Here is a 23,277-nt window from a genome sequence, read left to right as displayed (position 1 = left end):
ATTTACAGCCAGGAGGGGGAGCAAGTTCATAAATCGTCTCTAAGATCTGAAGGCCACTCTTCTGGGGTTTGAATTTGGCTGAGTGTTCCCAGGGTTTCTACTTTTGGAGATGTTTGGCTATAGCGAACATTTTTTTTTTTTTCATTTTCTGTCTCATTTAGCTGTTGGAGAAAGTATATTGTATATTTCTGTAGTCACTGCTTGCTGCATGTAATCGATTTTAAAACATTTTACGTTAATTCTCTCAGGTTTCCTAAGACTAGGATATCTGCAAACAATGACTAATGTCCTCCTCCTTTCCAATAGTTATAGCCCTTATTTTTGTAAAGTGTTTAATTGAACTGCTTAGACCTTCACGAGCAAGATTAGATAATGAAGAAAATAGCAAGTTTGTGGACATTCTTACTTTGTTCATGATCTAACAGGACTATGACTAGGACCTTCTCGTTAAGTATCACACACCTGCTCATTTCAGATAAGCTATTCTTCATCAAGTTAGGAAAGTGTCCTTTTACTCCTAATCGATGAGAAAAAAAAAAACAAAAACAAAAAACAGCAAACCAGGAATGGCTATAGAATTTTATTAGAGTAAATTTGGAAAGATCTTTCTTGTAATAACAGATTGGGAGGCTGGCTGGCATTTACCAGGCTCTTTGTCATCTCTCATTCCTAAGAAGCAGTGAATTCACAGGCTGGGTGCCAGTGGGCTCTCTGTGTTGACTACGGAAAGTTCTGAGGGCGAGGCAGGATTGCTCAGCAGACAGCTCTGGAAGAGGGACACATGCCGGTGATGGCCATTCTATTTAAAACTTTTAAGGAAGTTGTTTATTGCCAATAATTAAATAGCTCAAAGGGTAATTTAACTGTAAGACTGCCAAACAGGATCCTACTATAGCTGATAAAAATCTTAAAAAAATTTTTTCTGTGGAGACTTCATCACTTTCTTTACTGATAGCTCCGATGTTTTTATACTTGGCCTGGAAGGTCTTCCAAGTTGAAACTTTCTTGCTGAAATAAAGCCTATTCACCCTCCCTCCCCCCGCCCTATGTCTTGTTAAAAAACAGAAAGTAATTCCCCTGCAAAATAAGTACAAGAATTTGTAGAGAACTTTGCCCCATTAAAAAAAACCAAACATACAAACTAGGATTCACATGGCCACTTGAGAGTACTCCACTGGCTCAGAGAGAGCAGGGTTCACAAAAGTCCAGAAATTGTGCTTGTGGCTTTTTGGATTGACATTGACATAATCTGTCTCTTCCTTTACGTTCTCATAGTCCAGGGCAGATTCCGTTTCTAGTCCTCCGGTGTCTGAAAAGACCACCTGTGTATAATTTACATCCTTGGTGGCCTTGGGGAGAAAGCAGAGAAGTGTAGGTCAAGATTCCTACCCTATTTGGAGAAGGCAGGGCCCCAGGACTAAACTGTCACTCAGAGAGGCCTGCCCCTAGGCTGGAGGAGTGGGGGTCTGGGTTCCAGGTAGCTGTGTCTGAGAGCAGGGCCAGGGCAGTGAGGAAGATTGCCAATGACTTTGTTCCTCCTGTCTGCAGGGCGTGGATGGGTTTAAGGAAGAAAGATGTAGAGAATCAATTCAAATGAGGTCTGAACTCAGAGCAGTGGCCCGAGGACTAGGATATGGGGGGAAGGAGGCTTCCCATCGCACTTCCGTTTTCACAGCCACTTAGACCCACTTTGTTTGGGTGATCTGTGGGCTGTGAATGAATGCCCGATCACCCTCACCTAAGGATGCTGTAGTGACTCAAAAAGCTCCTTCCTTGCTTCCATCTCTGTAGCTGCATAAGGGGTCATTAGGAGTGTCCATTACCTGGCAGGTGGGAGGCGAGCTGCAGGCTCTGTTTGAGGTGTAGGAGCTCTCTGAGGATGTGTCGCTGTCACCTAGGGAGAAAATAGAAACTGTTCTAAAGAAAGCTGGAGGGTCTTAGGAGAGGATAGAGACAACGGAAGGGAGGATGAGACGAAGACAGAGGCAGAGCCAGCAATGCAAAGAGGAGGGGGAAGCGAGATACAGAGCTCCCAGAAGGGAAAGAAGGAATAGAAGAGAGGGGGAGGTGGGAGAGAGAGCCTCCAAAAATAGGCAGGAACATGACCAAGAATCCAGGCACTGCTGCTTTGTCCAGCTCCACCTGAAACTAACTAGGCTTGTGCTCGGGTGGAATAGCAGGGATTTGCTAGGCAGTGGGGCCCAAAGCAAACAGCTCTGGCCTCCCAAGTCATGGGCACAGGTTCTAATGTAACTTGTCACTAACTCTAGGCAGATTACATCCCTTTTTGTGCCCTGGTTTTGTCTCCTATAATATAATGTCAATCCAAAAAGAGTGCTGGACGATGACCTTTGAGCTCTCTGACAGCTAAAGAGCCGCGGACACTGGCCAAGCTCTGGTGCAGCTTTGGGGTCAGGGGTCATGATGAGGATAGTCCTCTCATATTCTGCTGAAAACACTGAGTTCATGTGAGTGGCCTCTTCTGGTTCCCATGTGCTCTGAGGCCTTATCGCAGTGCTAGGAAGCCTGACAACCAGATCTCTCCAACTCAAAAGATCAAAGTTAGAAGGATGGAGCCAAATCAATCAAGAGATAAACCAACGGAAAGAGTATGATCTCTGGGGGGTGCACCGCCAGGGGGGATTTTCTCACTGCAAGAAGCAACACTTTCCACTGTGTCAACAGTGACCTGGTGGGTCTCCCAAGCCCTGAGGTGGAAAACAAGAAGGTGTTGAGCCTGTTGATCTACTTGCCAGAGGCAGACATACATTTGAATTATCACCAAGTCTCATAGTTATTAAAACACCCAGATACACATGAGGATCTAAGGCAGTAGAGAAGGAGCCTCTGGGAGTACAGCTGAGTCAGCTCCTGGGACCAGCCAATGCCACTGCCAGATGGCATGATGCATAGTACCAGCCGTGGCTGGAGGCAGGCAGAGTCACTCAAAACCTTGGCTCCACCACTCACTGGCCAGGTGAAAGAAAAGATGCCTTAGTATTATAGAGACAGGAGCAGAAACAGCCCCCAAGCCCCTCTGCTGTTGTTCACACATGACCAAACCCAGGAAAGAGCTTAGACCCACACAAACCCAAAGAGGTCTGCCCCACACGGCAGGATGAACACCTTTCTGAAAAAGGTAAGGTAGCAAGGCCGTCACTGGGGTGGGGGTGAGGAATCTGGGCTGGCTTTGGGCTGGCAGGGACAGCCTTGGGCTGCTCTGGGTGTCCAGACAGAACAAAATACACTTTATGACCACTACCCGCCCTCCACCCTCCGCCCCACTACTCACTCTTGTACTGGGGCTCAGACACAGGGGTGCTTCTCTCTCCCCGAGTCTCGTTCTTCTGGGCAGCAGGTGAGTGGTGGTGGGCAGGTCGGGGCCGTGGGGCCTGGAGCTTTGCTCTTTTTAGTAACTGTTCATTCTCTTTGGCTAGAGGGAACAGAGCATGAGGGGCCAGGGGAAGCTTCCTGGGGTAGGCACATCCCCTTTCTGAGCACAACTCTCACTAGAGAAAAGCGTTCAGAAGGATCTTAGCACTCCACTAAGTGCCCTTGTCTCACTTGGGGAAAAAGCCAACGTCCAACCCTGAGGGCTCCCCATTGCCTCCTTTCTGTCTGGCTTCACCTTCTTCTCTCACGCTGCTCCTGGGCTCCAGCCACCCCAGCCTCTGCCATGTGCTCCGGCTGCAACATGCTGAACACTCTCCTGTCTCGGGCCTTGGCAGGTGCAGCCTGCTCCCTCATTTCCTGCCCTCCAGTTTACTCTCAAATGTCAGCATCCCAGCGATGCTGGTAACCATCCAATTCCTATATCCGTGCCTCGCTTTTGTTTCTCCCTAGCACTTACCATAATCTACCCACGTCTTTACTTATTTGTTGTCTGTAACCCCATGGAATGTAAGTTACCTAAGGGCAGGACTTTTTTTGGGTTCTCTATTGTATTATATTGAATGAATGAATGACTAGAGAAGTCTATAGTTCCTTTACTGGAAAAACCTTCATAACATTATCCTGCCCAATCTCCTGTTTTAGCCAAAGAAATGTTTTATTTCCCCTAATTGTAATGTCTTCCCAGGACACAGCTTCTCTACTTTCCATTGTAAAGCAGTTCAAGAATTAAGGTGATTTCTTAGTTCAACCTAACCATACTCCCTTCTGTTGCAATTCAAAGCCATTTCTTCACATTCAGTCCTTTGGTGGTGACGAAGAAAATTAATTAGACCCAGGTTAAATGAGGCCACCCTCACGAGCATCAAGGCTTATCTCTGGGCAGAAGGTCCAGGTAGTGGAAGAACTCTGGGCCATCATTCCCAACCAGAAATAGGTTGGTTCAGAGTGGGGATTACCCAGTCAGGATGAGGGGCCATCTGGCCAGTGAATCCTCAAGATTTTCAAATGATATTCAAGGTCTCCAAAGAGAGCTGGTCTTGCTACAGGCTTGGGAATTGTCCCTGAGGGTAACCAGAAGGGAGAGAACACTGAGTCAGTTACCCATGTGCCTGCTGAGCAGGTAGTTGATGGCTGTGAGGAGGCAGGCCTGTAGGACAAGGGACACGACCGCGATCACTAAGCCGTGCCAGAGCTTCATGTCTCTGTTGGGAAAGGAGAGGGGTCAGAGTTAGAAGTTGCAGAGATGCTAATGCAGCTGCAAACCCCTCTCTGCCCGAGCCAGAGGCAGCCATCTGGTATTGCTGTGTGTCTCGGGGCAGGTCCCGTTGCTCTCTGGACACGGGAAGCCAAGGAAAGCAGTGCATGCTTGCAAGCCAGCTATCCCAGTAGCCTGATTGGAACCTCGCTCACTCTGTCAGCATGGCGAGCTCCTGGCAGGGCAGCCGAGAGTTGTGAGTGGGCTCTTCACGGTGCAGCAGGAAGAGACTCGGGCACCTCGTTTCCAAGTAGCAGTGCCAGCAGAACCATCCAGGAGACCTGCAGGAGGCAAGGCAGCTGGTCAGGTCTCCTGGCCTCACATGAACCCAATTCTCCTCGGGCAAACTCGGCTGCTTGGGGGTCATGTGCTCTCCTCTCCCCAGAGGTCAGCTTTTGAGTCTACAAAATAGGCAGTAGCACCCATTGTTGAGCCCCTGGCCCATCTGCCACCCTACCCAATTCACACACTCCTGTGACTTGGACAGCACTGCCCTCCTTGTGTACAAGCACTGTGAGGCTGGGAGAGTTGAGGGACATGTTTAAGGTTTCACAACTGGCAAGTGGCCAGGCCTGAATTTGAGCTCTAAGTTCATGCCTGCTCACTCAGTCATTCCTCTCTGCTCCTGGAGAACCTTAGCCTGAAGCACCGAGGGTTCCAACGAGAGCAATGCACTGGGAGAGAGTCTTTGAAGTCCAAACCTAAAATACACACACACACCCACACACACACACCCTACACGGCTTCACTGGGTTCTAGGAACAACACTGTGGTTGCTATCACACCTCTAGGAATAGGTTTAATTAAAAAATTAGCTTATTGCCTGGCTGGTATGGCTCAGTGTTTGAGCGTCAACCCATGCGCCAAGTCACCAGTTCAATTCCCAGTCAGTACACATGCCCAGGCTGTGGGCTGAATCCCTGGTAAGGGGCATTCAGGAGGCAGCCAATCGATGTTCTCTCTCATTGATGTTTCTATCTCTCTCTCCCCCTCTCCCTTCCTCTCTCTCTAAAATCAATAAAGAAAAAAAATTTTAAATTAGCTTATGAATTCCATCAACATGTGCTGAATATGGATTTACTACGAGACAAAGAGGATAATGCAAAGGCTTTGAAGTGGTATTTGCAGAGCCCTGAGGCGGGGCCCTAGCACTGTCTACTGTCCTGATGCAGACTGAACCTTAAACAGCCTTACTGCCATCGAGGTTGGTTTTCCCAGCCGGCGTTTCCAAGTGCTAAGGGCAGTGTGGAAAGACTTGCACATTTTGCTTCAGTTGTAGTCCTCACACTGAAGCTTTCTAGGATCAAAATTTGGAGTGAGAGTCTCGAGAGCGGGAAGGCAGCGATGGGGAGACAGGGTGTGGAGTGGCCACCACCACCTCTCCAGGCTGTGGGTGCTGGCTAGCTGGAAGTCTCAGAGAGAAATGCCACCGTCTCCCCCACACCCTTCACAGACCAACAAGCTAGTCCTCCAGATGACGTTTCTGTGCGTGTGTGGGGGCGGAGGGGTCAAAAGTTGGGAGCAACACTGACTCGATTTATTTATCCCAATTGCTGAAGCCCTCTTTCTTGCATCATAAATTCTAGACACTTCTCTCAAAGGAACCCAACTCTATCTAGGCTTTGCTTTTCAAGTTAAATGAGCAAAGTACACCTAACGTGATCATTCCCAAAGAATCCTGTTTAGTTTGATTTATAAGGATGGATTCAGGATCCAGGCATGATTTGTTTATTTTGTTTAGATGTGGCATGTGAGATGGGTGAGGAGTCGAGGCGCGGAGTGGGAATGTTCTAGATGAGAGAAGGCCCCTTCCTGCGCCAGAGTCCTCCCTCTGCTGGTCCTCGCACCCACCGCTGCGGCGCCAAGAAGCACCGGAGGGTGAGCACCAGGGCTTTCTGGTTCCTGCTGCAGGAGAGCCGCCGATTAGCTCACTGCGGTGCAGGTCGGAAGGGACCGAAAGGAGGCCAGGACACTGCCCCAGGTGGTAGCTACAGAGGACTTCACAAAGTTACCAACCTCCCACCTCCCGCAGTCTGTGGACAAACAGGCAGAAAACCCAGTATTCCCCAGTGATCGGCAAACGCCAGAAAGCAAGCTCAGAGTGACTACGCCGAATTAAAAACTGCAGAGCTAAGTAAGATGCTGGAAAGAAGACACGGAAATGATCCGGATCAATCAAGAGTGACTTTTCAGGAGGAAGAATGATCTTGAAGGATTTGGTGACGTGATTGAAAAAAGCGCATAGATATGTTTTAGCACGGATACTTACTTCTTGAGCAAATTTCAGTACCAGACTTATTTCTGGGGCATCTGCAAAAGACTGGAGTTGCCCAGGAGAGCTTTATTGTGCCACAAAAGACACAAAAATCATGGAAAACAGCCGAAGCCAGGCAAGCGTGTGCGCGAAATCAACAATGTTCCATTTTTAAGGCCCTCTAATGCTTTAGTATTGATTTACTTCGTGTTGGATGTCTCACTTGTCCTTCCTCACGGAAATCATCCTCCCTCTCCCAGATATCTACCAGGGCTGTGTTCTGATACCACACTCAAAGTTTTAATTTTTCAAGGCTCCTCTTAACCTTTACTTATTAAAAATTAAACAATGAATAGATATTTATTGTAGAAGAATTAAAAATACAAATAAGCACAGCATTTTATAAAATCACCTCAATTGTTATTCCATGAAATTGTCTCCATATTTTCATAAATATACTTGTATATGTATATATCTACATACAAAATCTTTCTAAAACATGGGAACAAAAAACAAACTAACATGGGAACATACTAATTAGCAGCTTTTTCTCTTCCTTTAATACATTACAAATATGTTTTGAGCCCGGCCGGTGTGGCTCAGTGGTCGAGCATCGACCCAGGTACCAAGAGGTTGCTGCTTCGATTCCCTGTCAGGACACATGCCCAGGTGGTGGGCAAATCCCCAGTGGGGGGCATGCAGGAGGTGGCCAGTCAATGTTCTCTCTCATTGATGTTTCTGTCTCTCTTTCCCTCTCCCTTCCTCTCTATCTAAAATAAATTAAGAAAAAAGATGTTTTGAGATCAGAAAACCCCCTCTTTTTAAAAAGCCCAATCTGGGGGCCTATAGACCGAATCTGGTGCCTAGGTGATTTTGAGGTGCTTTCAAGATTTAGGGACATGTAATCTTCAGCACCTGGATGATACCCGAGGGCATTTGAGTTTGCCACCCTTGACTTTATAGAATCATTTCAGATTCCCATTGTTCCCCTTTGTCAGTGTTTCTTCAGTCTCGGACATTTGGCACCACTGGCCAGAACTGTTTTGCACACTGCCAGACATTAAGCATCCTGAAAGACCACCAAAGTAGCAGGTCAATGCAGCAACCCAGTGACCAAATATGACCCCACATATTTCCAAATGCCCCCCTGAGGCAGGCTCTGTTGCCCACAATTGAGAATCACTGCATTAAAGAAATGTTCCATTATTTTAGACCCGATACCTTATTAGCTCCTTATACAAAACTAGGTTGCCTGGACTTCATTCCATCATTTTAAACCTATTTTTTTAAATTAATTTTTTAGAGAGAGAGATAGACATAGACGTGAGAAACATCAATCTGCTGCCTCCTGCACGCCCTCTACTGGGGATGGAGCCTGAAACCCGGGCATGTGCCCTGACTGGAATTCGAACCAGGACTGCTCAGTCCATGGAACGATACTCAATCCACCGAGCCACACTGGCTGTACCATTCCATCATTTTAATGTATTATGAGCATCTTGCTAGCCAAATGACACATAGTCCCTGTGTCAGTATATAGCATTAGAGTCAAACAGGATGAAATATGGATCCAAGTTCTGTTCCTTTCTAGATGTGAAGTACTGAACTTCCCACTGACTCAGTTTCTGCACCTGTAATGTGGGGAGAAGGATAGTATCTGCCTCACAGAGTTCTTGTGTGGGCTTAGTGAGTTATGCTGTTGGTAAAGACCTTTATATAATGCCAGGCATGAGGAAAACACTCAATAATTATTAGGTATTATTCAATCCTAAAACACTTCACCAAAATGGCAACTAGAGTAGAGCTGTTAAAATTAGCTATTTTAGCCCTCGCCGGTTTTGCTCAGTGGTTAGAGAGTCAGCCTGCTGTCCAGAGAGACCCAGGTTCAGCTCCCGCTAAGGACACATACCTCGGTTGCAGTTTGTTCCTGGCTCTGGTTGGTCGTGCGGGTGGCAGCCACTCGATGTGTCTCTTTCACGGCGATGTTTCTCTCTCTTTCTCCCTTCCTCCCTCTCTCCCTCCCACTCTATCTGAACAAAAAATGAAAAAATGTCCTCGGGTGAGGATAAAAAAAAATTGGCTATTTTAGAAAACTTACATATTCGTTCTGAGTAGAATTTGGAGATAAGATCCAGGACAGGATGATGTATGAAAATGATGACAAATGTCATTATTTTAGTGGCTGATGGCCCCTAACCACAGTGAGCCGGTTGTTCCTTGGGGTCTAATTGCAGATTGCTGATCAGACAGTCAGCAGAAACATCGGCTCATTTGCACACACCCACAAACCAAACACCTTGGAAAGGAGCAATTTAAGGTAATTGTGTTGTGAAAACCCTCCTGGACCATGTGACAGTTGGCATACCTCGTTCTGCCATCAATATGGGGACTGTCCTGCCCTCTTTCACATTGCTGAGTTTTGACACCCAGCCCCACACAATGGTAGCAACCCAGCAGGAGCCTCCGATCCACACTTCAGCAGAGTGCTAAGAGCATTTCTTCTGTTCTCTTTATTTTATTTTTTCATCCTCACCCGAGGACATTTTTCCATTTTTTGTACAGATAGAGTGGGAGGGAGAGAGAGGAAGAGAGAGAGAGAGAAACATCGATGTGAAAGGGACACATCGAGTGGCTGCCACCCGTACGACCAACCAGGGCCGGGGACAAACTGCAACCGAGGTACATGCCCTTAGCGGGAACCGAACCCGGGTCTCTCCGGACCGCAGGCCGATGCTCTAACCGCTGAGCCAAACCGGCCGGGGCTCTTCTGTTCTCTTTAGACCTGGGTGGAAATCCTGAGACTCCCAGTTCGGGCTGGATTCCATTGTAGTGTTTCCCTTCTACTGATAAAGGAGCTCTCTCATGGCCTCTCTAGTAACGAAGTATTAACATCAGAGGTGAAGTAATAACGCACATTTCCTGCCTAACACCTGCTTTCTTTGGATGCATTCATTCTAGAGAGAGTGGTTTAAAACAGGGCACAACCGAAGATGATTTACACGAAAATCACACGCACTGAAGTAATCGCAATCAATGTTGTTAAGCTGACTTTATCAATCTTTTAAAATTAAGTAGCTTTAACATTTTTAAAAGCTTTTATAAAGATTACTTTGAAATCTTCATTAATTTATTGTTTTAAAAATTAATAATTTGCCCTGGCCAGGTGGCTCAGTTTGTTGGAGCATCGTCCCGTCCACCTGAAGCTGTTGGGTTGATACCCGCTCAGAGCACACACCTAGTTGGGTTAGATCCCTGGTCAGGGCGCATATGGAAGGCAACCAATCAATGTTTCTGTCCCACATGGATGTTTCTCTCTCTCTTTCAAAATATCAATAAACATAACATTGGGTGAGGATAAAAAATTAATAATTTGAACTATAACACGGCATATGGTATAGTGGAAAAAGAGCGAGACAGGGAGATGAGAGCCTGGCTTCTGCTGGCTCTGTCACTTGCTAACTGTGTGACCTGGGACAGGTAAAAGTCCATTCCAGGCCCAGCTGAATTAAGGGGCTCAGCAAAGTACCCCTATAGCTCTTTCCAGCCCTAAGCATTCTGTTCTTTAAAGACCAGGTAGGGTAGAGGAAGGGGAAAGGGAAACGAAGGTGGATGGAAACAGAATATTTTTTAACAGAAAAAAAACAACTGTTTCCATTTTATAATTTTACACATCCTCCTCCACATTACTAGACTTTTCTCTCCTAATTTAATATACAGTTTTGAATAATCAAGAAAAGGAGAAAACATAAGTAAACCAAACTAATAATGAATGAAGATAACCACAGAAAGAGAGAGAAAAAAATGTGAGACTACTAAGGAATTTTAAAAAATAATAGAATCTTAGCCCTGGCTGGTTTGGCTTACCAGTTAGAGTATTGGCCCTCAGACTGAAGAGCCATGGGTTTGATTTTGGTCAAGGGCATGTGCCTGGGCTGCAGGTTTGATTCCCGGCCCTGGTTGGGTCCTTCACGAGGCAACCAATAGAAGTGTCTCTCACATCGATGTCTCTCTCTCTCTCTCTCTCTCTCTCTCTCGCCCCCTCCTTCCCTTCCCCTCTCTCTGAACATGCACACACACGAAAAAATCTCCTTGGGTGAGGATTAACAACAATAACAACAATAATAATAAATAAATAAAATCTCAGTAAAATTAATGATTTCCTAGAAAACTATAAATTAGAAAATTGATTCCATAAGACACAGAAAACTTAATCAGATAAAAACCAAAACGAGTCCGGCCGGTGTGGCTCAGCAGTTGAGCGTCAACCCATGCACCAAGAGGTCTCCAGTTCAATTCCCGATCAGGGCACATGCCCAGGTTGTGGGCCCAATCCCCGGTTGGGGGCATGCAGGAGGCAGCCAATCAATGTTCTCTCTCATCGATGTTTCTATCTTTCTCTCCCTCTCACTTCCTCTCTAAAATCAATAAAGGAAATAAATAAATAAATAAATAAATAAATAAAAACATTAAAAAGAAAAGAGTAAGAAAGAAGTTTGGGAAGCAGCATGGTATCTTGCCGTTAAAGGCAGACAACTTGGAGTTGGACAGCTTGGGTTCACATCTCAGATCATTCTCTGCAAGAGTTTGGTCTAGCTATTTACCCTCTCAAAGCCTCAATTTTCTTATCTGTAATATGGGAACAATGATAATTGATTCCCAGATTAATACACATGACACCTACTTCTAAGGATGAAATAAGATGAGGTGTGTGAAGTGGTCACATAGTAGTAAGTATCCAATAAATGACAGCTTTATTATTTAGAAATGGGAAGCATTATCAGAATTATCTACTAAAAATTTGTATCCATATACTAGTTTTACAAATTAATTATTTGAAACCTTTAAGGAGCATGTGATTCTTATGCTATATAAGCAGATCCAGGGTGCAGAAAAAGATGAATACAGAGGTAAATAGAGAATAATATCAAGAAGTTACTCCAGAGATACCAGGATTCAATTATTACAATGATGAAAATGAATGCTGAATATTTTCTGCATGCTTTTATCCTCTTGCTGTACAAGAATAGACGTAATCACCATTTCCTAGACAAGGATACCAAGACTTGGCGAGGTTGAGCAACTATCTTGGCCCCCACTCTGGAAGAGTCAAGTTTCAATCTCAAGTCCATCTGACTTAAAAGCCTAACTCTCAATCATTACAAGGAACTGCCTTTTATATGATATAAATACAGCATCAATAAATCAAATTTAAAAATAGAGATCTCAGTAAATGCCAAAAAATTTCATAAAATTGAATACTCCTTATTTTTAAAGTAAAATAAAAATATGAGGATTGTTTCTTATTCTAATACAGAATATCTCTCCTATACCAATAATCAATATCTTACCAAGTGGTAAACTATTTTAGCAGTTATTTGAGGAAAAGGATGTCTGCTGTAACCATTTGTATATGTATATATATATTTAATCCTCACCCAAGGATACTTTTCTATTTATCTTCAGATAGAGTGGGAGGGAGGTAGAGAGAGAGAAACATTGATGTGAGAGGGACACATTGACTAGTTGCCTCCCACACGACCCCAACCAGGGCTGGGGATGAACCACAACAGAGGTACGTGCCCTTGACTGGAATTGAACCCGCTACTCATTGGTCTGTGGGCTCATGTTCTGACTGCTGAGCCAAACTGGCTAGGGCTGCTGTATCCATTTTTAAAAGTTAGCCCTGGGAATTCTAATTCCTGGAACTTTGAAGTTCCTCCAACATCCAACCTATGATAATAAGGATATTGAATATTTATTAAGCATGTTCTGTGTGGCAGACCCTCATCCGAGTCTCACAGCTACCCTAGAAGGTAGATATATTATTATTTCTATTTCACAGAGGACAAAGCTAAGACACAGAGAAGTTAAGTACTTGCTCAAGATAACGAGAATTAATGGGGCTTTGTGCCTAGGTGGGCTGGCAATGGAGCCTGAGTTAATATCTGATACAGAAAAGTGTAGTCTTGGGCAAGAAGAAGTCAAATTCATTCTTATTTGCAAAATATGTGATTTTATACCTAGACATCCCAAAAGAATAGATTGAAAAACTAGTGAAATTAATGAGACTGCTCAGGGAAGTCCTCGGGGCATGATAAATATTCTAAAATTCCCAGCTATTCTTACCATTATTCTACTAATAGCCAGTTAGAAAATAGAATCGTGGGGAGGGGGAACCATAAGCCGTAGCAACGATCACAATAGATCTATCTAAGCATAATTTTAACTAGAAGAAAGTTATTTTGAAGGAAATCGGAATTTACTGAGAAATATAAAAGAGTTAAACTAATAGAAAGACAGATTGGAAAACTAGAAGACTAGAAATAAAATCAAATTGAAGTTGATTTCTTGGTTTAATTTAATTCCAATCAAAATTACAGTAAGAATGTTTGATAATTCGAAGTTATTCTAAAATCCATCCGGGAAAAAATAATAACAGTTAAGAAGAGCTAAAATACATTTGAAAAGGAATTGTGATGACTACCACTTCTTAAGAGTAGTGTAGATTTGAAAAAATATGCCAGTATGTACAATAAGCATAAAAATGGTTCACAAAGCAAGGGGAGGAAAGGAAAGGGCTATTTAAGAAATGTACATAGGATAATGAATTAGCTACCTATAAGGAAAGAGAAAATAATTTACATCCAGACATACGGTAACAACATAAATTTCAAAGCAATTAAGGAGGTAAATATTTTTAAATTGAGACAGTAAAATTACAAGGAAATAAGATTGGCTATTCACACATTTAATAATATTTACTAAATCCCCAGCTGGGAGAAAACGTTCTCAGCTTATGCAATGGAAGAAATTGCAAAGCAATACAAGAAAAATAGATTGGGCTCCACAATATTAAAATGTGATATGTTAAAATGAAAAGTAAAGGCAAACCAAAAAAAAACTAGAAAAAGTATGCGCAATACATAATTTTAAAACGTTTTTACATATTTTTTAAACAAAAACTAGACATGCGTAAATGGTGTGGAACAAATGATAAATGGATAAATGGCGTGGAACAGACAAATCATAAACAACCTGGAAAGAGAACAAAGCTACTATTGCAAAGCAACCATACCCACTGTTGATTACTAAAGTAAAACATGGGCAACAATCTAACTGAAAAGCAAAAATTAAATAAATGAGGGTGAAGATACAGAATGGAATGCATATAGACATATAAAATTATGTTTAGGAAAAATAAGTCTGGGGAAGAAATCTGTTCTGTGAAAAAGTACAATGCAGCTATATTTCGCTACATATAATCTGATCACAGCTCTTTAAAAGTAAACATAAAAAGAATGAAAATTTGTAAAGAAAGAAAACTCTGGGTCGTTAAACATTTTGTCTATCATATGAGTTTAGTAATAACTTTCCCCAAATCACTTGATTCAGTTCAACAAATCCAGAATAGTTCATTGACAATAACTTTGCATATAAAATATAGATTTATTTACATATACATTAATGGAAATTGGAGGTCTTATTTAATGTACTTTGTTCAAAAAGGGAAAATTGAAGAAAATATGCCTAAATGTTAACAAAACTGGGTATTGGGATTGTGGATGATGTTTTATTTAATTCTTTGTCCTATCTGTTATTGTCAACTTTTTGTGCAATTAACATGTATCTTTTTTCGATCAGGAAGAAAATATTTTAAGAGTATTGAAACAAGTTCAGAAATTCTATGTGGCTTAAATTAGCATAATACCAAAGTTACCTATATACAAATTTATTTACATCTAAATTGTATCTCACCATGTTAATAGAATATTGAGATAATCAGCTAAATGTCTGTATTTCAATCAATCAAATATTTATGGAGCGGTCTATGTACATGGTCCTGTATGAAATGCTCTGATAGACCTGAAGGAGAGAACATCATCTGAACACCAGCTTTCAAGAGCTCATGTTTTACTCAGAAAATCAAGACATTGATGTGTAAAAAAGTAAAAAAAGCAGAAGAGATGCCACAACATAGTGGATGAATTCTCGTAATATGTACAATTTTGGGGGGAAACGAGATCTCCACACAATAGATTACTCAGAGGGGGGGTCACTGAGAGGGAATTATTTGAAGAACGAGTAGGTAATGAATGGATGGTGAGTTGGGGGAAAGAGCAATCCAGCTGAAGGTGTCTCCTACCGTTGACTGTAGGGGACAGAGTTAGTGAAATTGATAGTCTTCTACAAAGATTGAAACAGATTCGATACACATGTGAACAAGACAACGTGGGAGACAGCTGAATACACCCATGGCAACCACACAAGTATGTGCAGGAGAATGGTGAGGGGCAGGGGCTTGGTGGCCCGACAGACCGGCTCTGGAATTTCAGCTGTGGCCTCCTCCTTGTGATTTGCTTTCTCTCCAGGCCTCAGGGTTTTAGCTGAGAAGTGAGGGTGACTCGTTTCAGTTTTCTTCACTCACGCACGTTGTGCGCTTACTATGTGCCAGCATCGTGCAAAACACTTTGCATAAATGACCTTACTTAGCCCTTGGAATAGCACCTTTCTGAGGTAGATGCTACTGTTGTCCCCATTGGACATATGAGGAAACCAGGCTCTAATCCCTCAAGAGGAGAAAGAATTTAAACCCAGGCTGTTGGGGTCAGAGACTTTGTCATACTGTGCACGGCATTTAAGAAATGTAGTCAAGAGTTTGGCATATACAGGTGACCCTTCAACAACACAGGTTTGAACTGTGTGGGTCCACGTATAGATGCATTTTTTTTTTTTTTTTTTAAATCCTCATCCGAAGATATTTTTCCATTGATTTCTTCAGATTGAGTGGGAGGGAGGGAGAGAGACAGAGAGAAACATTGATATGGGAGAAACACATAGATTGGCCGCCTCCTGCACGACCCTGACTGGGGCCAAGAATTAAACCCTCAACCGAGGTACAGGTGCCCTTGACTGGGAATTGAACCCGAGACTCTTCGGTTTCTTTTTAAAATAAATACTATAAATGTATTTTCTCTTCCTTTTGATATTCTCAATAGTATTTTATTTTCTCTCAGTTGCTTTATTGTAAGACTACATTATAGAAATAACATACAGAATATGTGTTAATCCACCGATTTTTAACAGGTGTGCCATAAGAATTTTTAAAACTTGCAATACCTGACTAATTAGTTAGGGGCACTGACCTCTTTTCCCTTTGATTGTGAAATGAAAAAATGACAACAACCAACACAATAGTAGCTGCCCAGTGTGAATGAATCAAAATTATACCTATTTTTTTGTCAGATCAACAGAAAATATAGTATATTTTTTGGTGTGCCGCACAATTTTAGTAATTAGTTTATGTGTGCCATGAGATGAAAAAGACTGAAAATCACTGTGTTAATCAACTGTTTATGTTATTGATAAGGTTTCAGTCAATAGAGGGCTATCAGTTTTTAAATTTGGGGAGTCAAAAGTTATACTTGGATTTTCAACTGCTGGGCGTGGGAGTTGGCACTCCTAAACCCTATGTTGTTCAAGGATCAACTAACTGTATAGGTGCTCAGACCAGAACAGAGAATTCAACCCCAAATTGGCTTAGCTGTATAAATGCACCCATATCCATAGGGCCCTGCAAAAAACTGGGCTCACTCCTGATTTCCATTTCCAATGTATAAAATCATACGGTCCTGGGAACTCTCTGGTACCAAACAGTCTCTGACCCTATGACCCCATGTCCACCCACCCAGGGACAGAAAGGTGAAAATATCCAGTCATGAGAGGGGAGGAGTGGGGTCTGCCAAATATCATGGGAAAGGGGACAACAGAAGGTTAGGGTGTCACCTTGGTTCTGGGTATCAGAGAAATCCTGTTCGGATTTCCTTTTGATGCTGGGCACCATGGCAAGGACCTCCCCGCAGGTGGTTGGGGCACATCTGGGAGAACATGAAATGGGAATCTATGTCAACATTCCTGTCTTAAAATTCAGCCACTTGGGGCATGTCACTTCCTCTTTCTGAACCTGTTTTCCTGTTTATAAACTGAGGGGGATGCGCTAAATAGATCTAATTGCTGACATTTTGTTCTAGAATTCCATCCTCCTAACATGGACATAAAGGATGATACTCAAAGTAACCAGAAACAGCAACTTTGAGTTTCAATCCAATAGGCCTCATCTCTAGTAACATATTTCTAAGTACAGGCACTGACAATTTTTTAGGAGGAAAAAGAGTTATCTAAAATTTCTAATTAGTAATTTGGGGGAAGCAGTTTTGCAAGAAAAGTACCAGAGGTGAATGCACCTTGGTAATTTGGGGGAAAGCATTTTTACAAGCAATTACTTGAAATGAATGAAACCTTGAATGCACCTTAATTCTAAGACGAAGTCAGCAAGAATACAAAGACTTGCCAGCAGCTTAAGCAGTAACTCATGGATTCCTTTTGTTCCCACAAAGCCCCAGGTGAATTGGAAGGGCCAAACTGTTCTGTTTCATTGATTGCCAACTAAATTTCAGAGAAACTAAGCACCTTCTACAGATTATGCTGTTTGTGAGTACTTTGGTGGCTGAGACCAGGTCTTGTCCATATTTTGCACTCCACCATACGTAGACATAATGTGGGGGGAAAAACACTTCTTAACATTCTATACACACTGCAATGAAATCCATTTGCATGTAATAAATACTGTATAACCTTGGGGGAGCCACTTAATGTCCTTGGGTCTCTAGTTCCTCCTCCATTAATAGGGAAGTCAAATGTCTCCCTCACAGAATTTGTCAAGAAGGGTAAGCGAGACCATGGAAACTTCCAGCACTGTTCCTCCCTCGTTGGGTGCCAAGGCCCAGCTTCATGGCTTTCCTTTTGAGGGCATGCATTTTCTGACTCCCATTCATGACATTTTAAAATTGCCAAGCTGGTCAGCTTCCCTCCACATAGCCCAGTCCTTTGCAGCTCAGAATGGATCGTAAGGAACCAACACCTGCAGGAAGATATTCTTGGGGATCTGGTTCCCAGTTAAAAAAGAGTAACAAATTAATAGCTACTACTGGCTCTAGTTCTGTCTGGATCCAAAGTCCCGCACCTCCTAGCCAGAGCCCTGACAGCCACTGCTGCTACTGCAGCCAGATCTCTCTTGGGAGCAAGAGATTAATGTCATAAAGAGCAAACTGTAATTGAATTCCACATCCTGTAATGTCAACACGTAAATGGAGAATCCTCTCTGAAATCTCTCTATATATGTTCACAGACAGACACACATTCCTCAAAATCATTAAAAATCCTACCTGCCCAGACAATACTTACCTACGGGACCATGAGCAAGGTCTGATCCCAGCCTGTGTTTCAGCAATGTCCTCATGGAAACATCTCCCAACCACCCCCAGACCCACCCGCAAGCTTCTCAGTTACTGGAGGTCAGTCACAAATGCTTCATCATTTCCAATAGGGTGGGTGCTGCTACTCAGAAGATAATGATCTAGCTCAGTTGAGTAGAGAAGGGTGAAGCCACAGATAACACCTCCTCTTTTAGCAGAGCCCTGCCCTGCTCCTTCACGCAGGCAGTTTACTAGATGGAGGAGATTAATAGTCTCTTTCCATGTGAGCTCACATTTCAATACTGCAAATATGCATACCACCGGGTAGAGTGGAAGAGCACTGGAGGAGGAGTCAAGAGGCCTAGGTTCAAATTCATCACCTCTGGCACAAACTTGCTGCATGAACTCAAACAAATCACTTTCTGATCAGCGAACTCATGTCCTTCCTCTATAAAATGAAGAAGTAGATTTCTAGATGTTAGCAAAGGTCCCTTCCAAATGGGCTCATCTCTAAATTCGTGAGTGATGCGACTGTAGATTGGGACAGTGTGTATGGGACATGGCAACTAACAAGGATAATTTTTCAAGGACAACCCCTTTGCCATTAAACGTTGAGTCAGGCCAACCTGAGATGGCTGTTGCAGCTGTACAGAGCGACTTTCTAACTGGGTTGTCTGTATCCTCTGGGTTTGCCCTGCCAATACACTCTTCTCTCTGCTTCTAACTCTGCCATGGCCTCTAAGTAATTAACTCTAGCTACAATTAACCTATGGGAATCAAGTCAAGATTCATGACTCACTACTTCGATTATCGTTCTACACGAGTCCAGTATAGACGTGGCAACAGCTAGAGTTGTGGAATATTCACACTGCTCTGCACGTCTGTGTGGACCACTCTTGGATGAGAACTTCCCATGATGGCACTCCAAGGCTCACAATATCAGGTAGCTGTTAAGGATCTTTGAACATGACATATTTTGGGTCTTCCATGTGTACTCTCATTAGGATAATGTTGTAACAATAGAAAGTCAACTTGACTTGGACCTAGTGATCTCGAGATCAGAGGCATTTGACCTCTCTGGACTACATTTTCATCACAAGGGGTTTTGATTAGATCATCCATGACTCTGCTGTAAATAGTAAAGTAAGAATTATTGATGGTCTAAGTCTTTTTCTCTCTACCTCTGGCTGCCCAAACTCTGCCTATGCCTGGTAAGTGCTCAACAAATGTTTGTGGCATGAATAAATGAGTGCATGAATATAAGTGCTCTGTTACAGCGGATGGGGGATGCCTGCATCTCACACACTGCTGAACGTCATGCACTTGCTGAAGATGAGACGATTCTCACAAATGCACTTAGCCGGCTCCTGCTGGAGGCCACTGGGAATGGATTCGCCCTGGTGCTCCTTGAAGACCTCCCCCTCCAAGGTCCATCGGCCAAGCCCTGGGTGATGTGGCCCTCCTCTCTCTGCTTAGAGCTAACAGACTCCAGCCTCAAAGACAGGATTCAAGGGGAGATCAGAACAGTGATAAACGAGGTTATAATATCTGTAACATCAACAGGAAGTTATTTTTATAGTTTATCACCTGATGGCGAAAGAGCAGCTAATGGAGGTAGATAACACACTTTCACCTCCCAGCCCCTACCCCCACCCCACACGTTTCTAAGAACATATCCCTCCCAAATCCTTTTCCCTCTACGCAATGTCTCCAACATTTGTGGGACATGACGTCTTCCAGAGAACGCAGCTACTCTCTGTAGGAGAATTACTTCTGAAAATGGTGTGGCAACAGCATGAGGAATTTTTGAAAAGAGCAGGAAAAAACCCTACTCTCTATCCAATCACCCTAATACATTTTTGCATAATGCTTTCCCTGCATAGTTTTTTTTTTTTTTAAATACAGATTTCCAAATTGTTTTCCACATAATAATGAATGAGCTTTTAAAATCCACAATTCTGGTTATGTCACTCTCTACTTAAAATTCTCCAGTGGCTTCCCATTGCAGTTAGCATGAAATCTAAGACCCTGAACAAATCTATAAGGCTCCTGCTATCTGGCAGCCACCTACCCTTCTAGCTGTATCTCAGTCACTCTGCCGGCTTTTCTCTCTTCACGCTCTTCCAAGCCTCCTCCCACCTTAGGGTATCTGCACATGTGGGTCCCGCTGTGCCCAGCAGGTTTCATGGTACCTTTAAGGGCTGCCTACTTTCCCATTTGCTGATATCATCCTAAATTCCAAACCATCCCTTGGATCGTCATTAAGTTGTTTCCAGTGTTTTTACTATTGGAGACACCACTCTGATGGATAACTTTGTACACACTGATTTTTAAAAATTTTTGGCTTATCTTAGACTATTTCTTTAGGCTTAAGGTCCAGGAATAGATCTCTAAGTCAAAGGAAGGTATTTTATGGCTTTTGCATCATATTGACCTTCTGCTTGAAGAACATGTATTCCATGAGCAGTATTTGAGCCTGTCCATTTCACTACAGTCTGGATAGCAATGAATTATTATTTTCGATAATTATATATTGATATTCCCATGGGTGTTTTAATTTATTTTTCAAGTCTGTTACAAGTTTATTATTAGTAATAAAGTGTTTTGCTATTTATTAAGCACCAATAAGGGTACCAGTTGTTTCATATACACTAGTTCATTTAATTCTCACAACTTACAAGGAAGATACTATTTTACAAAGAAACCGAAAATTGAGATAACTTGCCCAAATGTATAGAGTTGTAGTAAATAGCAGAGTCAGGATTCAAATTCAGATCTTTTATTTATTTGTTTAAAAATTTTTTAAAAAAAATGTTTTTCTTTATTGATATTAGAGAGAAAGGAAGGGAGAGAGGGAGAGAGAAACATCAATGAGAGAGAACATTGATTGGCCACCTCCTGCATGCCCCCAATGAGGATCAGGCTCACAACCTGGGCATGTTCCATGACCAGGAATTGAACCGGTGACCTCTTAGTGCATGGGTCAACACTCAACCACTGAACCACACTGGCTGGGCTCAAATTCAGATCTTTTATTATTATTTCAAAAGCCATTTGCTTTATGCAGTATTTTTCTATCTTCTGTATCCCCCTAATTGACTTTCTGCACCAGTTATGAGTTATGTAGACACTCAACATGCAATGCATTAAGGTATAGTGTAGCGCCCTAAGTTCATATGAAAACACATATGAAGCACCCAGTCTCATTCCTTTCAAGAGTTGGCAGTCTACACCAACCCTCCCCTTCCCTTCAGATTAAATTTCTTTTTAAAAAAATGATTTTAGAGAGGAAGGGAGAGGGGGGAGAGAGAGAGACATCAATATGACAGAGGCCTATCTGTCGGTTGCCTCCCTTACATGCCCTGACTGGGGATCAAATTTGCGACATTTCAGTGCACAGGGCAATGCTCCAACCTACTGAGCCACACCGGCCAAGGCTCAGATTAAATTATTTATTAATTAAAGGTTTCACTCCATAAACTGAAGTTTAAACTTAGTAATAGATGCATTAAAATGCCCACCTCACAGAATTGTTTAAGAATCAGTGAGCACACACATGAACCTCTCTGTTCACTGTAAAACACTCTACCAATGTTAGGTTTATTAGCTTTTAAAAATAACATAGGGAGAAATGAAGAATGCTGGGTTTCTTCTGGGGTGGTAAAAATGTTGTAATATTGATTGTAGTGATAGTTGCACATCTCTGGACATATACTAAAAACCATGGAATTGTACACTTTTGAATGAGTGAATTGTATAGTATGTGAATTCTATCTCAATAAACCTGATATTTCAAAAATATTCTATAAAGTATTGAGGGCTTTGCCACTATGGCCACTATGCTGTTCCCTTCAAATGGTTCTGCCATCATTCGTTCATTCATTCATTCTACAGTTATTTCTTGGTAGGTCACAATGCATCTGGCTAAGCAATTGGGATTACAGTGGTGAAGAGATAGACATGGTCCCTATTCTCATGCAGTTGGGATCACGGACTTCAGATAAAAAATTATACAAAGGTGTGATGAGTGTTATATTATGGAAAGTGAAAGGGAGCCAGGGAACATACAGCAGAGGGGCTCATTATAGTCTTGGGTCAGATAAGCCCTCAGCTCTGACCTAGGGAGGCTACAGGCAGAGGAAAGTGTGTGAGTGGAGGCTCAGTGTGGGGACAAAGAGAACCAGCCAAGACAAAGGGAGAGTGGAAGTGGGGGAGGAGGCAGGGAGTGACGGGCAGAGAGGTGGGTATGGGTGGAATCACAGAGGCCTTGTAGGCTTGTTAAGAAGTTTGAATTTATCCAATGGACAACAAGAATCCATTGATGGTACATTGATCAATTGAAAAGATCAGGGTTTGTTTTTAGGAGAGCCCTCTGTGTGCAATGTGGAGATTAGGTTGGAGAAGAGAGAAGAGGCAATTAAACAGATTTTTAAAATATGTAGGAGGGCCTTGGATGGTTTGGCTTAGAGCATTGGCCCGTGGACCCAAGAGTCATGGGTTTAATTCCAGTCCAGGGCACGTACCTCGGTTGCGGTTGGTCCCCAGCCCTGGTCGGGGTCATGTGGGAGGCAGCCAGTCAATGTGTCTCTCTCACATCAATGTTTCTCTCTCTCGCTCCCTCTCTCCCACTCTAGCTAAAGATAAATATAAAAATATCCTTGGGTCAGGATTTAAAAAAATAATAAAATATGTAGGAGGTAGAAGTGATAGGATTTGTTGAGTGAAATACTTAGAGAGGAGGAGGGAGGGGGCAAATTTCAAGGTGATGTGTAGATTTTTAACTGGCAAGTGGGTGACTGAGGGGATGGGGAGCCACAAAGGAGCAGCAGGTGCCTCCTGTTCCTGATGCAATGAGGGAGAGGACACAGCGTCCAGTACTTAGTGGTTAAGGACCCGGACAAGGAAGCCAGACTGACTCAGCTATCCTGTTGCTGTTACCTAACTTTTCTGTGACTCAGCTTCTTGGAGATGAAAATAATAACAGCTTTCTCAAGCGCTATTGTGAGGACTATATGAGTTAATACACATGAGGCACTCAAACTATGTCTGTAAAGACTATATAAGTGTTTACACATTGTAAAGATGACACATGTGGTGTCATTATTATCATTATTGTTATTATA

General features: G+C 42.8%; 1 protein-coding gene across 2 annotated transcripts; it reads right to left on the bottom strand.

The window, feature by feature from the left end:
* Window positions 1–573: 573 nt before the first annotated feature.
* Window positions 574–18,252, bottom strand: RHEX (regulator of hemoglobinization and erythroid cell expansion). Of its 2 annotated transcripts, XM_036272819.1 has the most exons (7): window positions 18,144–18,252; window positions 4,804–4,929; window positions 4,495–4,595; window positions 3,293–3,433; window positions 1,824–1,894; window positions 1,139–1,349; window positions 574–766 (listed from the first exon to the last, which is right to left on the bottom strand). In XM_036272819.1, the coding sequence occupies exons 2-6, from the start codon at window positions 4,812–4,814 to the stop codon at window positions 1,149–1,151; spliced, it is 525 nt and encodes a 174-aa protein (XP_036128712.1). In that variant the 5' UTR covers window positions 4,815–4,929; window positions 18,144–18,252; the 3' UTR covers window positions 574–766; window positions 1,139–1,148. The 2 variants fall into 2 exon arrangements, with proteins under 2 accessions (XP_036128712.1, XP_036128711.1); XM_036272818.1 differs by lacking the exon at window positions 574–766 and having other exon boundaries at window positions 1,058–1,349.
* Window positions 18,253–23,277: the final 5,025 nt, after the last annotated feature.

The sequence above is a fragment of the Molossus molossus genome, unplaced genomic scaffold (genome assembly GCF_014108415.1).
Source record: "Molossus molossus isolate mMolMol1 unplaced genomic scaffold, mMolMol1.p scaffold_m16_p_20, whole genome shotgun sequence".
Classification (NCBI taxonomy): Eukaryota; Metazoa; Chordata; class Mammalia; order Chiroptera; family Molossidae; genus Molossus; species Molossus molossus.
The sequence above is the reverse complement of the archived record's forward strand: the minus strand, read 5'-3'. Positions and strand labels throughout refer to the sequence as shown.